Source organism: Sciurus carolinensis, chromosome X (assembly GCF_902686445.1).
Source record: "Sciurus carolinensis chromosome X, mSciCar1.2, whole genome shotgun sequence".
Classification (NCBI taxonomy): domain Eukaryota; kingdom Metazoa; phylum Chordata; class Mammalia; order Rodentia; family Sciuridae; genus Sciurus; species Sciurus carolinensis.
In genome coordinates, this window is record NC_062232.1 from 43,630,240 (window position 1) to 43,646,492 (window position 16,253).

The following is a 16,253-nucleotide window of genomic DNA, read 5'->3' on the forward strand; positions in this document are numbered from 1 at the left end:
TAGAAATGAGGAGTTAAGATACGAAACAGACTCTAAAGACACCACCCAAGGCATTATATCACATTAACCTTATTTCCTGCACAACATCTATGACAGTCTAAAGTTATCTTATTTCCTGCTTCTTTATCTTCTTTCCCCTCTAGAATACAAGTTCCCTGAAAGCATGAACTTGGTTTATTCTATTCTCCACTGATTCCACAATTTGAACAACTTATAAACATTAAAACATTCAACAACTTTGGTAAGTGAATGAGACCAGGCTTTTGGCGGCTTCCGTGTTAGGAAAGGCGGAAGTTCTAGACAACAATTTCTTAGGTGAGAACCGGGACTCCAAGCACTCTAAAGATTCAAGCGCTGGGTTCAAAATTCAAAAGTGCCGCCTCTGGAGATGAGTAAAAAGGAAGGAATTGGAGCGTACCAATACGAAGCGGGAGGGGGCGCTAGGTTGAAGCGGTGTACCGTATGGGACCGCAGGACAGGACCGAGCGATAAGCGGTCCCATTTTCCGGAGGGGTCAAACTGGGCTGGGAAGGCAGAACCAGACAGACCAGCCGGGAGCCGCGCAGCAGGAAGCCAACAGCTGGCAGCTGGCTCTGGACGCGCCTCTTTTGGCGGGAGGGGGCAGTGGGCGGGGAAACGTACAATTTGGCCTGTACCACTAGGACTGGAACGGGGGCCGCACAAAACTCGCGCAACTGACACCTGAGGAAGAGGTTCCAGTGAGAGCACCTGAGCGGGAAGAGTCGAACTCCCACCCCCCCCGCCCCAGGAGAGGCAAGGAACCTTTTAGGCTTCACAACGGTTCAGGTTACATAGACTGGGTTGTACTACTTTGGAGTCGGATAGGGGGGTCCAGGCCAGGACGTGCGTAGGGCCGCAGCAGGGTTTATCTCACCAGAGCCATTGGGTCCAATGATGGCGGTGAACCTCTGAAATGGTCCGATAATCTGTCGACCCTTGTACGATTTAAAGTTCTCGATCTCAATCAGTTTCAGGAAACCCATGACGGCGGCGGCTCCAGCGGCGGTAGGAGAGGCCGCGCTGTAAGCCGGGGAACCGAGGTTGCCCGCGCGGGAAAGGCCGCAGTGCAGGCCGGGCGGAAGGTAAACCTCGCGAGAGTAAACCCAGGCCAAACGGCATATCCGGCTTCCTGCGCCAGTGGAAACTAGGGGCGGGAACTTCGGTCTGACGTTGAGGTTTTGTTGAACCGTTGCCCGGGCTCGAGCGAGGATCGGGGCCCGCCCCTCTTTCTTGTTGCGTGGCAACCACAACCGCTGCTGCAGCGGACTAAGTTGTAGAGAAGTTGGTGCCAGGAGGACTCAGAGCAGCTTTTGGGATCGGAGAAGGCAGGCGGGACCTGAACCTACGCTTGCCGAGACAAGTCAGAAGTCACAGCAAGGTTATGCCCCCACCCCAGGGCAAGTGAAAGGTGGGAATTCTGCTGTGACTTCATTTAGTGTAGACAGCCTGAATGCTTAGACAAGGACAGGGTCAGGAATTAGAAGGACTTCTGGGAGCAGAAGGCAGGACGGAAAGTTAGGGCCAGTGGGAGGATTCATTGTTTAGGTGTGCTTAGATTTTGCTGACGGTAGGTGAGATTGGAAAGGAGATGGCGAGTTAAAGGGGAATGGGGTTCACCAGGAGACAGGGAAGCCCGGAAAGGCTATCGCCACAGACACTGCCCATATCCTGCTTCCCTCCAGCTCCTCCAAGCAAGCTTAGAAACTGCCGCCATAACCCAAGAGCAGGCTTGGACCTAAATCCAACTAGGAGCTACAAAATCGGTATTCTTTACTGAGAAATCCCAGGGGCCAGGGGTCAGGGGCCCTAAGCCAGTGCTCTGCACCTGCATCCTTCTTCCCTTCATGCCTCTCCCCCATGCCATTTCCACTGCTGCATACCCCCTCTGCCACCTTCCTTTTCTTTCCCCCTTCCTCTTTCCTCTCGGTTCTCTGACTTCTACCTCCCCACTCCCTTGTTGCCTTCCTTCTTCTTCCTCCTCTGCACCTCTGACACTCTCCACTCAGTTCCCCACCTTTTTCAATCCATCTTCACCAACCTTTCATCCCCCTATCATCTGTCACCTTATTCCTATTCATTACTAAGGTCATGGCCTTAGCAGTCCAAGAAGCTTAAAATGCCTACTGAATCTTCCCAGTCAGTGATCTTATATTGTGGTGGCATTTGGAACTGGTAGACTGGGGTTGTTGCCATTCTCAGATGTGCAAAGGATCTGATGGTTGCTGTAATCACTCCTGTAACTATTTTAAAAATTATGTCTGAAGGCTGGGAAGAGTCCTAAAGATAAGACTCTTCCTAAAGACCAGTCCAGAAAAGTGAGAAAGTTTGGTTGATAGAATCAAGTTGTTATGGGGCACAACTTAAGAACAGACCACTCACCACTGAGAAGTCCAAAGTTGAGAGTCTTTATTAAGCCGACCGGCTGGCTGTCTCACACAATGCCCCCCAAAAATGGCTATTGAGAGAACAGCCCCGACCCTAGGGTTGTAGGGGTTCTTATACCAAAAATCACATTAATCATAAGTATCTGTTGCTATGATTCAAAATTACAAACTAACATGAGATCATCGACAGAGGGGGAAGTGGGTCAAAATGACCCTTACCGAGGTACAAACTAAAGAATGGTTACTAACATCCAATCTCCGTTCACATGGTACGTTGTTTAGGAGCGACAGGAATCAAAAGAGAGCAATTTTTCATTATATAAGAATTGTCATTTTGTATTGCTAAACATATCACACTAAGCAACTGATGATGGGCATAGAGGTGGGTGCTCCCATGGGAGAAGCTAAGCAATTGTTGATGGGTACAGAGGTGGAGTGTTCCCATGGGAGAAGCTTATTTCCTACATAACATGGAGTCTCAGAGCAAAATGGAGTCTGTTTAGTCATTTCCCTTATAGTCTGGCCTATAACATTCTCATGGAGCCAAATCTGTCAGCCCATCACAGAGTAGGGGAGCCATAAATTAAGTTCACTTGGAAGAAAAAGTCATGGTCAGGCAGAGGAGGCAAAATGACCAAGGACAGCTATTTCACATTAGTCACAGAGAAAGAGAGAATTATTGTTCCTTTCTTTTTCTTTTTTTTCATTGCTGGGGCTAAAACTCAGGGCCTTGCATGTGCTAGGCAAGTTAGGCAAGAGCTCTACCACTACTAGTACTTCAGTTAGTCCATTTGAAAAGATGAAATGGGACTTGGGGTTATTAAATTGGATCTCTATCATATCATATATATCATATCTCTATCATATATATAAAATGCAATTCCAAGTAGGTTAAAAACAAATAAAAAAGGTAAAACTTTAGAAATTTTAGAAGACTATATAGAAGAACATGACCTCAGGATAGGAAGGAATTTTTAAAATAATAACCACTAAGCTCAAAGGAAAAAAAATGGTAATGTGACTACATTCAAATTCACTAGTATTCATCATAAAGTGAAAAGTTGCACAGAGAAAGCCTCTAAAATACAGATACCTTATTATCTGAGTTCCGTGGAGATGTTCATTTTGTCATTGTGCTTCATAACTGACATGTGTTAACCATATTCTTTTGTGTTTATCAATTGTTACCTTAAAATTACTTTAAAATAATAAGTAAATTAAAAGTCACAAATTTGGAGATATTTACCACATTTATTTATTTTTACAGTACTGGGAATTGAACCCAGGGTCATTCTACCACTGAGTCTACATCCCTAGCCTTTTTTTTTTATTTTTATTTTTTTTTGGTGGTGCTGGGTATTGAACCCAGGGCCTTGTGCATGCGAGGCAGGCACTCTACCAACTGAGCTATATCCCCAGATCTTTTTTTTTAATTTTGAGATGGGTTCTCATTTAATTGCTGTGACTGGCCTGAAACTTGTGATCCTCCTGCCTCAGCCTCCTAAGTTGATAGAATTGTAGGTGTATGCCACCACACCCAGCTGACAAATGTAATTTTAAAAAAAAATGACTGTGGAAAAAAGTCAACAAAAGTAGGGTGATTATAAATAACAATAAAGTACTGTATATTTCAGAAAGCTAGAAAAAAGGACTTTGAGTGTTTTCACCATAAGAAATGATAAATGTTTAAGGACATAGATATGTTTACTCTGATTTGAACATGATATAATGTATACATATATCAAAACATCACATGATGCTCCATAAATATTTATAATCTTTATATTTTTATGTATCAGCTAAATTCTAAAAATGCAAAAGATGAAATGAATAAAATATATGAATTGGTACTTCACAGAGAAGTAAACAAAAATGGTTGAACACATGAAAAGATATGAAACCACATTAGCAATAAATAAAATTCCAGTTAAAGTCAGTAATTATAGTTTTATACCCACAAACTAAAAAATTTAAGTCTATAATACAAAGTGTTGGTTAGAATGTAGAGTGACTAGAGTTTTTGTACATTATTGTGATAGTGTAAAGTGGTATGATCTCCTTTGGAAATAACTTAGAATTATAAAGTTAAATATGCATATATTCTACAATATAGCACCACTTCCTTTCCTGATACACACACACACACACACACACACACACACACACACACGAGAAACATTCCCACCTGCATATATAAATCTCTCAATCTATAAGTCCTCTGTCTTTTTCTGCTGCAATTAAAAAAATCTTTAACTGAGTTGTTTGTCTTGCAGGGTCCTAGTTTCTTGAACCTACTTCAATCAGGCTTTCATCCCTACAACTCCACCAAAGATGCTCCTGTCATGGTCATCAGCAACCCTCATGTTCCTACATCAGTCAAATCTCAATCCTCATTTTACTTCATCCATCATCAGTTGATCACTCTCCTCCAAAAGCATTATCTTTACTCGACTTTTGGAACACCACAATCTCCTGGTTTATCTCCCATCTCACTGGCCATGCCTCCTGTCCTTGTCTCCTCTAGGGAATTCTTATCCATCTACACATACTCCTTAGAGATCTCATACAGTCTCATAGCTTTATATTTCTTTGTGTTAGGGGGCTGGGAATATAGCTCAGTGCTAGAACACTTGCGTAGCATGCTCCGGACTATGGGTTTGATCCTAGCACTGCAAACAAACTAAAACAAACAAAAAACAAAACCAAAAACCCCCACATTTCTTTGTATCATTCAGGTTAGGCTAAATTATACTGAGGTTACAGGTTAAAGACAACCCTTAAATCTCAGCAGCTTATAAAAACAAAAGTTTAGCTCGGTACAGTGGCACACATCCAACAACTTGAGGGGCTGAGGCAGGAGAATCACAAGTTCAAGGCCAGCCTGGGCAACTTAGCAAGACCTTGTCTCAAAATAAAATAAAGAGGACTGGGGATGTAGTTCAATGGTAGAGGCACCCCTGGGTTCAATTCCCAGTACCACAAAAATAAATAAATAAAAATAGAATATAAACAAAACCTTATATCTCATTTAAGTTTCTTGTCCATTGTGGGCTGGCTGCATCTCTGTGTCATCATTCCAGGACTTCATCATTACAAGACCCAGGTTGAAGGAGCAGCCCTTACATTTAACAGTGCCAGTCTCCTACATAGCTGAGAGACGAGAAAGAGCACTTAATGGCTCTTAGTTCTACTTGGGACTGAATATATCAATTTTCCTTACATTATAAAGGTCAAAGTAAATCACATGGCTAACCTCAAGGAGAATGATATTAGGGATTCGTAATCCTTTCATAGGGAGAGACAGCATTTTTTAATAATAATAAAATTTCCTATATCGTATGTATGCTATCAACAGATGTCTAACAGACCTCTCAAATTCAACATGTCCAAAGATTATCCTCCTCCACTTGTTCATTCCGTAAAGACTATTCAGTTGATGGCAACTCCATTCATCTGACTGCCCAGGCCCAAATCCTTGACATCATTTAAAAAAATTTTTTAGTCATAAATGGACACGATACCTTTACTTTATTTACTTATTTTTTTAATGTGGTGCTGAGGATTGAATCCAGTGCCTCACGTGTGCTACATACCCAGCCCCCTTGACATCATTCTTGATAACTCTCTCACACTGCACAATCCTCTCTCACACTGCACATCCAATCCATCAAGAAGTCCAGTCTTCCCTGCCTTCAAAATATATGCAGAATCGGCTAGCGATGTAGCTTAGTGGTAGCGCTTGCCTGATATGTGCAAGGCCCTAGGTTTGATCTCCAACATGGCCTGATTACTTCTCACCACCTCTGCTGCTACTAAACCAGTGAGTCATCATCATCTCTTACCTGACAACTGCAAAAGACTAGCCTGGTCACACTAATTCTAGCCTTGCCTTGCCTTGCCTTTCCCCTGTCTGTTCTTAACACTGCAACCAGAGTTGTCCTTTAAAAAACAAAGTCAAAACATAGCATCACTGCTCAAAACCCTCCAATGGTTGCCCACTTCTTCCAGATTGAAAGACAAAGCCTTTATAATGGCTCACAAATTCTACATGATCTGTCCCCCATTATCTCTCTACTGTCATTTCCAATCTATCTCTCCTTCACTCATTCACTCCCTTCAGTCATACATGCCTCCCTGCTGTTCAGGAACATGAACCTCTCATGCTTCCATCTTAAAGCTTTTGTGCCTGCTGTTCCCTCTCCCTGGAATACTCAATCTCCAAGATACCTACATGGGCAATTCCCTGACCTCCTTCAAGTATTTGCTCACATGTTGCTTTTTCAGTTATGCTTCTCCTGATCTCCATATTTAAAAATCACAACACTCTCCCATTTCCTTGGCACCTCCAATTCCCCTTACTCTACTCTATTTCCATATTGCTTACCATCTTCTTACAAATTATTCAAGGTACATTTTATGTTTTACTCTTTATTGTCTGTCTGGCCCCACAAGAAAGTAACCTCCACAATAACAAGAGTTTTGTCATATTCTGTGGTATCTCCCAAATGCTTAATAGTGTCTGGTCACTAGTAGATGCTCTATGAATACTTGTTAAATAATAGGATAAATGCCAAATGGAAAAAGCAAGATGCAAAATATATACAGCCTGATATTTTATAAAGGTCAAAACCAAGAAAACTTATAAAAATATTTTTCAGAGATTCATACACATACATAGTACATTAATAAACATTAGGGAGGAAATGGTAACAGATTTTGGGTAATATATGGGGTACTGTTGGAGTAAGAAAAAGAAAGAAGAAACAGGACAATGCAATGGTATTGATAATATTCTATTAAGTTAGGCAGTTGGTGTCTTTATTTTATCATACTTCCAATCTTACATCAAGGTCATATATATTTTCCTGTATATATCAACTACTTCACAGTTACGAAATTATTTTTTAAAAGAGATCCCAAGTGGTTATAGGAGTTAAGGAATGATGTTCTACACACAGGAACACCACTTACAAAGGCCCAGAGGTAGGAACAGTAGTGTTGAAATATTTGATGGGAAGCCAGTGTGCCTGGAGCATGGGTTATAAGACCAATTGGAGAGGTATACAGGCATTGGATCTTAAAAACCCATGGTAAGGAGTTTGGATCTGATTCTCATCGCAGTGGGAAGCCTGTGGAGGATTTTAAGCAGTTGAGAGACATGATCAGATTTGTTTGCAAAAGTTTTTTGACTGTGGCTTTGGCTGGCTCACATGTCAAAAGTAGGTTTCCCAAAATGTGAAAGGACACAGACATTTAAGTCCTTGAAACTTTCATTTTACTAGAAAATAATAAAAATAAAGGGGAAAAATTATTTCAGTAAAGAAAACTTCTGGTTGCTGTGTGATGAGTTGGGCTATAGGAAACAACAGAGGAAACTAGAAGACCAATCTGGAGACCTCTGCAGTCATTCAGGAAGGTGACAATAGTGGCTTTGAGTAGGGCTATTTTGAAAGAAGAGGGAGTGAGGGAAAAGAGGAGTTAAAGGATGCCCCCTGAGTTTTTGGCCTGAGCAACTTGGTGAATGGTGGTACCACTTACTGAAATGGGGAAAACTGAGTAGATCATGAGAAAGGGTGAGTGTTGTCAATGCCTTTGAGGTTTAGAAGCATGAGCAGGGTTCAGATCATGAAGCACCTTATAAATTTGGCAAAGGGGGTTGGACCTTATCTTGTGAGCACTGGGGAGCCATTTGCTTTAAAGCTATTTTCAAAGGTTTTAAGTTAAAGAGTGCCATGGTCATATTTGCTCTCAGAAAGATCACTCTGGTGGCCAGGGCAGAGAGGATAAAATGGAACAAGGGAGGCCAATGAGGAGACTCCTGGGAATATTGCCTGACATCAGACTGTGACACCTGAATTAGGGTGGTGACAGCAGAGATGAAGACACAGATATAAAATATTTCAGGAAGTAAAATCAGTAGGAATCAGTAACTGGTGAGATACTGTAGGGATAAAGGCAAGGAGGTGGGATGTAGTCAAGGACTGTGGTCAGCACTGATGGGCTATTCCATCTTCCCTTCACTTCAGATGTATAAGCTAGGCCTGTCAGCAGATCCCAAGGAGGTGGCAGCCATTGAAGCTAGAAGAAATCGAGAAAAAGATCGACAAAGCCGATTCTTCAATGTGCGGAACCGAGTCATGGGGGTGAGTGGGCAGTGGGGTCATTTCACAGAACTGGGACTACCTCACATGACTAGAAAGGAATACAGCAGTACCTTTCCCTGACTCAAGCAGGCCCTAGGGCTGGAAAGGAAGGAGGAAGGTGGTACCCACTCCCATAGGTCCAAGAAGAGGTTGGGAAGGATGGGGTGGTGCAGGGGAAGAGACCAGGGGTGACAGTTGACTCTTTTCTGGTAGCTCTGGGCCATGTGGTCTGGTTCTTGAGAGGCAGGCCACATGTATCCAAACAAGATCTAAAGCATGTTTGGTATTATGTATGCCTAAGCCATTTCTGCAAAGGTAAGTGATATACTGCTAACCAGACTGAGGATGAGAGACTGAAGGGATACTCAGTCTCTACTGAACTGCATTCACTTTTATACTACTTTGGAATGTTTTCAATGAATTATAACCAAAATAAAGAGAAAATATTGATGGTTTAATAAATTTAAAAAAGGATTGGTAGGTGGATGGAAAGAGGCGATGCAGCATGGTGTTCTGGAAAAGACACACTCTGTTTGAGGTCAGGTCTGCGGTTTGTTAGATGTGTGGCTTTAGATAAGTCACCTTATTTTCTCTGAGCTCCATTTCCCTCTTCAGTTAAATAAAGGAAACACTGAGGTGGCAGTTCTGACAACTAGAGCATAGTGCCTGACACAAGTAAGCAGTTGGCTACATTTGAGTGGTCTGATGGAGATCCAGGTGACAAGTATTTCCTCAGGGACTGCTCTGTTGCAAGCACTGTCTCAGTCAGTGATGATACAAAGATAACCAAAGTTAAGTCTCTCTCATGAAAGAGCTCATAGTCTAGTGGAGCAGGTAATTGAGACAAACTTCAATGTAATATAGACAATGGATCCTAGATTTTGGAAGCAGAACCTCCTGAAGGGTCAGAGAAGCAAAGCCTGAGCTGTTCTTGAAGGGTGAATTGGAGTTTGGGTAGATGGGAGGAAAGTGTTCCAAGTAGAGGAAGCAGTTAGAACAAAGGCTGTGGGTTCAAAACTGCCTAACATGTGCAGGGAACTGGAAGCACAACCCCCAAGGCTAATGTGAGGGGAGACAGGGGAAAGGGTGCAACAGATGAGGGTGCGTGAGAAGGAGGCAGAGGCTAGACTATGGAGGCACTTACAAACCATGATCATGGGTTGGAACTTTATCCAGTAAGTCCTAAGGAGCTACAAGAAGATTTTTAAGTGGGTACGTTCTAAGCAGTTTGTGTTAGAGCACTCAAGGACCCTACTGGGCCCCTGCCCTGATTTAGCCCCTTTCTTTGAGGTCCAGGTGGATGTTGAAGCCCTCAACAACCAGGTAGAGGAGAAAAAACTTCGGGAAGCAACAGAGCAGAGCAAGGATGCAGCTTATGGTAAATTTCCAAGGCCAGGGGTGAAACCAAGAGCCTGAGTAGGCTCAGGTAGGGCAGTTCTGCCTGAGGCCCTAGGGTGGTGAAACAAACCAGATGGCCTTTGGGAGTAGAGGCCATGCTAACTGGGCTCTGATCTTCCTGTGGTGCCTTCCCATGTCCCTGCCCATCACCCCTAGGTACTAAGCAGGTACAGTATGATCTGGTAGCCCAGATGCTAGAGAAGGAAGAAGCAGAACGGGCACGTCGACTGGCCAAGAAAATCCAGGATTTCCGGGAGCAGAAACAGCAGCTCAAGAACAGGCGTGAATTTGACCCTTGGGATCCAGACCGACTCCAGAGGGAGTTTCCAGTCTATCTCAATGACAGTGATACCTTCTATGGCCCAGCCAGCATGCAGTGCTTCTTTGGGGAGGACCTGGAGAGGGCCACAAACCTGAGAATGCAGCAGGAGCAGTTCAGGTACAGCCTGGAGGGGCAGTTGCAGGAGCAACAGCAAGCCAAGGTTGATGAGAAATGTGCAGGTAAGCAGTCAGGCCCTCTGAACTCAAGCATCCCAAGGTCTAGCAGGCAACTATCCTGAGCTAGGTACAATACTCAGGAGGCTAGAACTGTGTGTGGAGGTCATTACCCATTACCCATACAACTGATGCTAAAAGTTTAGGTTGTGCAGGCCCCAACTTCCTGGACTTCTTTAGTAACTGACAGTGTAGCTGTTGTTCATGATTAGCCTGGCACTCCACTTATTACCTGGGGACAGCACAGTATACACACCTAACAGCTCTGCTCCTTCCTAGCTGGTTTGGGAAATGAATGTTCCTTTCTGTGCTTCAATTTTAATTAATTTTTAATTTTTATTTATTTATTTTGGTACTGGGGATTGAACCCAGAGGTGATTTACCACTGAGCTACATTTCCAACCCTTTTTATTTTTTAAGACAGGGTCTTGCCAAATTGCTTAAAGCCTTGCTAAATTGCTGAGTCTGGCCTTTAACTCAATATCCTCCTGCCTCAGCCTCCCAAGTTATTGGGATTATGATCATGCACTACCAAACCCAGCTTAATTAATTGTTAAATTGTTGGATCAAACCCAGAGTTTCATACATGCATGTTCAGTTCTACCACTAAGCTAAACCTCCAAATTTCTTCATCTTTAAAATGGGGATAAACCAGGCCTGGTGGTACCTGCCTGTAATCCCCATTTCTAAGTAGGCTGAGGCAGGAGGATCACAAGTTTGAGTCCAACCTGGGCAAATTAGTGAGACCCTATCTCAAAATAAAAAATAAAAAGGGCTGGGAATATAGCTCAGTGGCAGAATGCCCCTGGGGGGTTCAATCCCCAGTACTGCAAAATAAATAAATTAAATGGGGATAATAATCCAAATCACAAAGAGTAGCTACTATTATTGTATTGTCTGTGGCCACATCCTTTTCTTACATCAGAGGAAGCCCTTTAGGAGCAAGTACTATGTCTCATCTGTTTGCACTGCTCAGCTTCCAAATCACCAGTGTCTGACAGGTCCTAGAAACGAGATCATTGTGTGGATAGAGTGGAAAAGAATGCCAGTACCTTTGCTTGTGCTATGCCCTCAGCCTGGAACATCACTTGTTTGCTCTTTTAGTCCATCTACAAGAACACTTCTTCCTGGAAGCCTTCCTGTCACCCACCACCCAGAGCCTTCACACCTGTGCATGCTAAGCATGCATTCTACCACTGAGCTATACTCTCAGCCTCCAAGCCTTCATTATGCCTTGTATACATTTCTGCCATTGTCCTTACCAGATTGTGGTCTAATGATCTGTCTCCCCCACTAGACAGGGAGGCAGGATCTAATTCTGTGGTATCATAAGAACCTAACACATGGCCCTTATGGTGAGGCTTGGAGAGATGAAATGGTTTACCCAACACTACACATTTCAGAGGTGGCAGAGCTGCATTGTGACCCAGGTTGCTGCACTTTGGCTGTCCCTAGCCCCAAAGAATAGCTCCTCCACATCCCTACAACTTGGACACTAGCTCCCTCCCAAGTATACATATACCTACATAAAATATACCTATATAAAACTTGTTGACTAAATGGCTGAATGAATGAACCAGGAATGGAGGAAGTTGTATTTCTCTATGTAGATATGCTCAGTGACCAGCTGCACTTAGCCATAAACATGCAGGCTGCCCACCTGGCCAGGCTGGAGGAGTCCTGTCGCATGGCCATGATGTTTGCCAATGCCAATGCCAACAAAGCCCAGGTATGGCCTGATCCATCCGATGCACCTGGTCCTCCCAACCCCCTGAACAAAATCCTGGGGAACCTTAGCCATGCCTTTCCCCTCATATCCTTTCTCAAATCAGTACCAGCATTGTCATCTGCCTGAGGACACCCCCTCCATCTAAGGTGCTTCTTAGGGTACAAGTCACCTCTCCCTACTTCCCGACACAGAATGATTTGAGAACAGAATATTGCCCTCTACTCTCTAGCCTCTCAGTCTAAGGCCTTCCTGAGTGCAGAGAAGTTCCCTATCCATTCCAACCCCTACCTTTAGGATAATTAAAAAAAAAAAATGCAGTGTCTTTTCCTTCTTTCCCTGAGATGGAGGAATAGGGCCATGTTTCTCCCACCACTGCAACTGAGAGTTCCTTGAGGCTGGGCACCCAAATACTTATATTTGCCCACCAGGCAGCAGAAGTGGCTGAGCGGCAGCGCCTTGAGCATCAGCGCCAACAGGAGGCCAACCTCATGGAGATTCAGAACCAGATCACCAGTGACTTACTAACTGAGAACCCCCAGGTTGCCCAGAATTCCACGGCTCCCCACCGGGTTCTGCCTTATTGCTGGAAGGGCATGACTCCAGAGCAGCGAGCTGCCATCAGGAAAGACCAGGAAACACAGTGCCGTGAGAAGGAGGCAAAGCACCAGGCTGAGCAAGCATTGGATACTGAATGGGAAAGCCAAACCATACACTTGGCCCAGGCAGCACTGGAGCTAGAAGAGCAGGAGAGGGAATTGTGTGCAGAATTTCGGAGGGGGCTGGGTTCATTCAACCAGCAGCTGGCTAAGGAACAAAAAGCCCAGTGAGTTCTAGGGGGTAGCACTGGGGATGAATACCACAGGAGGGTGGGGAAGGATGGTGGGGACCAGAGAGAGAGGGAAAATATCAAGTGAGGCCTCTGGACTTTTTTTTTAACAGGCAGAATTATCTGAATTCAATAATCTACACTAATCAACCTACAGCCCAGTATCACCTACAGTTCAACACAAGCAGCCGCTGAGCTCAAGATGGTCATCTCTCCCTTCTCTCCCATCAAGCTTACAGATGAAAATGCTACATACCCCCACCTCTCACCTCTAATCCATTCCCCAGTGGGAGAGAGCTAAGACAATATCCCCACCTTCTACCCTAAGTAATAAAGTTATTCACTAAAATCAAGTCATGTGTTATTGTAACAGGACATACAAAAATGTGAAGAACTGCCTTTCCCATCCATATGTTAGGGCTCTGCACAACCAACCCTGTCAAAGCCTTTACCTTTCTCCCCCATGCCAGATTCACCAGCACAAAGCACTGCCCACACAGTAAGAAAAGAATTTATTAGGCACAGAGGATGACTAGCAAGCAAAGTCAGTAGTACCCTAGGGGAAGATGAGGCACAGGAGTGTTTGTTTTCCCTGCCTTCTCCCTTCAAGGTTGCATGCGGATGGCCCCATCCAGCCGGATGACCTCTCCGTTGAGGAATGGGTTCTCAATTATGGTCTGTACCAGATGAGCATACTCAGCAGGGTCACCCAGTCGGCTGGGGAAGGGCACCTGGCTGGCCAGGAAGTTGCGCACTTTCTCTGGAAGGCTGGTCAGCAGTGGGGTGCCAAACAGACCTAAACAAGATAGAGTCAGAGACCCACCCTTGTTTTTTTTTTTTTTTTTTTTTGGGTGCTGGGGATCGAACCCAGGGCCTTGTGCTTACAAGGCAAGCACTCTACCAACTGAGCTAACTCCCCAGCCCCCCCACCCTTGTTTTCATATTTACTTTGTTGTTCTTCAAATCAGCCCTACTTCTTGGTGTGTCTCTAGAGCATAGAGATGGAAGGCTACTGTTGCTTAGGTGGTGGATACCTGCCCCTCTCAGGTCTGCATGGATCCCACCCAATCCCAGTTGCAGCAGAAGAAGATATGTCTACCTGGAGCAATGGTCATCACCCGGATGCCTATTGGAGCCAGATCCCGAGCAATGGGCAATGTCATACCCACTATGCCTCCTTTGGATGCAGAATATGCAGCTTGTCCCACCTGGAAAAAAAGTAAAGGTCATAAGTGAGAGAGCCTAACAAGTCAAGAGGAGGCACAAGCCTGGCCCCTGATCACATACCTGGCCCTCAAAGGCAGCCACACTGGCAGTGTTGATGATAACCCCACGTTGGCCTCCCTGGTCTGGTTCGTTCTGGCTCATCTCACCAGCAACCAGGCGGATCACATTGAAGGTACCCATAAGATTCACCTGGAGAATGAACAGAGACATGGTGTAGGGCCTCAGGCAGAGGCAACCTTTTGTTCTGTAACAGCTTTGGGGATAACCACTCCCAGAGAACTCATTCCCACTCCTGGAGAACCAACAAGGTCTTACATTGAGAACTCGCTGGAAGTCCTCCAATGTATGGGCTTGGTTCTTTTTTACGTTGTATGTCTTAATGGCCACTGCAATACCTGCACAGTTGACAGCCACATCCACACGGCCAAACCTCTCCTTTGCTAGAGTCAGGGCTGACTGCACATCATTCTCGGAGGTCACCTTCAAAGGGAGAAACAGAAAAGGTATTAATTTGCCATCACACCCTCTCATCACTAAACCTGGGGGAGAGGAGGCCCAGTCCTTGGGTAGAAACAGAATTGTGTGAGCAAAAGACAGATGAAGAGAAAGGGTTATAGTAAAACTTGAGAGTGGGGTGAAGGTGAATATGTCAGGCATTATACAGCAGTGTTGCAAAATACTTTTCAAATCTATACCATCTTCTGATAAATTCACATACCCCTGGTGATTCTCAACTGTCCTAGAGCACAGCATTAATACAACCCTGTTTTGAGAATTTTTGATAGGAACATAAAACTAGCTTTTTTGGTATCCCTACTAAGATGATTTTATGAAAATAAGTTTTTCAACTTTGTAAAAGTAAAACCATTAAGGTACACTATGCCTTTTCAAATTATGCATACCCCCTCCTAGTGGTTCTGATAAGTCCAATTTCTGAGGCTGTGGTGGATTTCAACTTTAGAGTCCTTACTGCAGGTACTGCTATAGTGCTTGAAGGCTTAGGCCAAAAGGGACAAGAAAATGGGTCTACCTCTCCCACAGATGACAGCTTTATGGAACCCCATGGGTTCCCAGATAGGTGCTGGTGGTCTCATGTACACCCTGTGAAAGTTGACCCCACTTACATCAGTTGGGGCAAACACGCAGCTCTTTCCTAACTTCTTGGCCTGGGTCTCACCACCTGAGTCGGGCAGGTCCAGAAGCACAGCAGTAGCCCCCTGCCTCACCAGTCGCTCCGCGGTGGCCAGACCAAGACCCGAGGCTCCTCCGGTTATAACTGCGACCAAGCCCTGAGAAGAGACAACATCAGCAACTACCCGGTCCACCCTTTCACACGCGGGTTTTCAGACTTATGAGGGGAAGTGGGTGGGGGCGGGAGATGTCCCAAATGTGCTTCCCCTCCTCACTGAAAAGACCGCGAGGGAGGGCAGGAGGGTGAGGGGGCGTCATTCCCAAACAGTTCAATGACCCCACATATACATACATATGCAGCGAACTTTCACCTTACAGAGCCCAACCTCCGCCGCAATACCCGCCCACAAAAGCAAGACCCTTTCTTCCTAGTTCCCGGCTGCGCGGTCTCAGCCTGCATAGCGAGGCAAAGAGCGGTCTACCTTCACGTTCCGACACGCCGCAGCCATCTTGCTCCTGCCTAACCACTGGAGGGCTTTCCGTCCATTTATAGCACAGGTGCTCGCTGATTGGCTGAAGTGGCGGTGGTGCCTACGGAGCGGAAATTCCGCCGCGGGGGACGTAGGGGCGTGGCCTGCTTCTCCCGAGAGAGTCTTGGTGTGATGTTTGTAGAGATTTATTTCACCAGGAAAAAGGACCCCAAAGCAGCTGCTCGATGTCACCCCATTCCTTTTGTCCTGCTCTCAAGCTGGCCATTTGTCAGGCGGCCAGCTTCCCGGGGAAGATTGAAGGGGAGTCCCCTTCTCAGAAAAACCGTTCAAGGAAATTTGAGATCCCCAGGCACTGGGGATACTTGGATAATAAAAGACTCAGTGCCTTCTAAGAGGGTACGATCCAGT

At 45.0% G+C, this 16,253-nt stretch overlaps 3 protein-coding genes across 9 annotated transcripts in view; 1 reads left to right on the top strand and 2 right to left on the bottom strand.

The window, feature by feature from the left end:
• Smc1a (structural maintenance of chromosomes 1A) overlaps window positions 1-1,093 on the bottom strand; it is a 55,284-nt gene extending 54,191 nt beyond the window's left edge. For 3 of the 5 annotated variants that reach the window (XM_047537028.1, XM_047537027.1, XM_047537026.1), the window contains exon 1: window positions 896-1,092. In XM_047537028.1, the coding sequence (XP_047392984.1) occupies window positions 896-1,004 (109 nt within the window). In that variant the 5' untranslated portion in view covers window positions 1,005-1,092. Of the gene's footprint in view, window positions 1-895 lie in introns of all 5 variants that reach the window. The other 2 variants (XR_007106474.1, XM_047537025.1) reach the window with 1 other exon arrangement.
• Window positions 904-13,341, top strand: Ribc1 (RIB43A domain with coiled-coils 1). 3 transcript variants are annotated; one of them, XM_047537031.1, is made up of 7 exons: window positions 904-1,103; window positions 8,432-8,548; window positions 9,845-9,926; window positions 10,103-10,447; window positions 12,052-12,170; window positions 12,599-12,993; window positions 13,110-13,341. In XM_047537031.1, the coding sequence occupies exons 2-7, from the start codon at window positions 8,432-8,434 to the stop codon at window positions 13,189-13,191; spliced, it is 1,140 nt and encodes a 379-aa protein (XP_047392987.1). In that variant the 5' UTR covers window positions 904-1,103; the 3' UTR covers window positions 13,192-13,341. The 3 variants fall into 3 exon arrangements, with proteins under 3 accessions (XP_047392987.1, XP_047392986.1, XP_047392988.1); XM_047537030.1 differs by lacking the exon at window positions 904-1,103 and adding an exon at window positions 1,302-1,429; XM_047537032.1 differs by lacking the exon at window positions 904-1,103 and adding an exon at window positions 1,315-1,399.
• A 150-nt stretch (window positions 13,342-13,491) lies between these two features.
• Hsd17b10 (hydroxysteroid 17-beta dehydrogenase 10) lies at window positions 13,492-15,918 on the bottom strand. The gene is made up of 6 exons (XM_047537033.1): window positions 15,837-15,918; window positions 15,348-15,512; window positions 14,539-14,703; window positions 14,284-14,412; window positions 14,096-14,204; window positions 13,492-13,792 (listed from the first exon to the last, which is right to left on the bottom strand). Exons 1-6 carry the CDS (start codon window positions 15,861-15,863, stop codon window positions 13,602-13,604), a joined length of 786 nt encoding a protein of 261 aa, XP_047392989.1. The 5' UTR covers window positions 15,864-15,918; the 3' UTR covers window positions 13,492-13,601.
• Window positions 15,919-16,253: the final 335 nt, after the last annotated feature.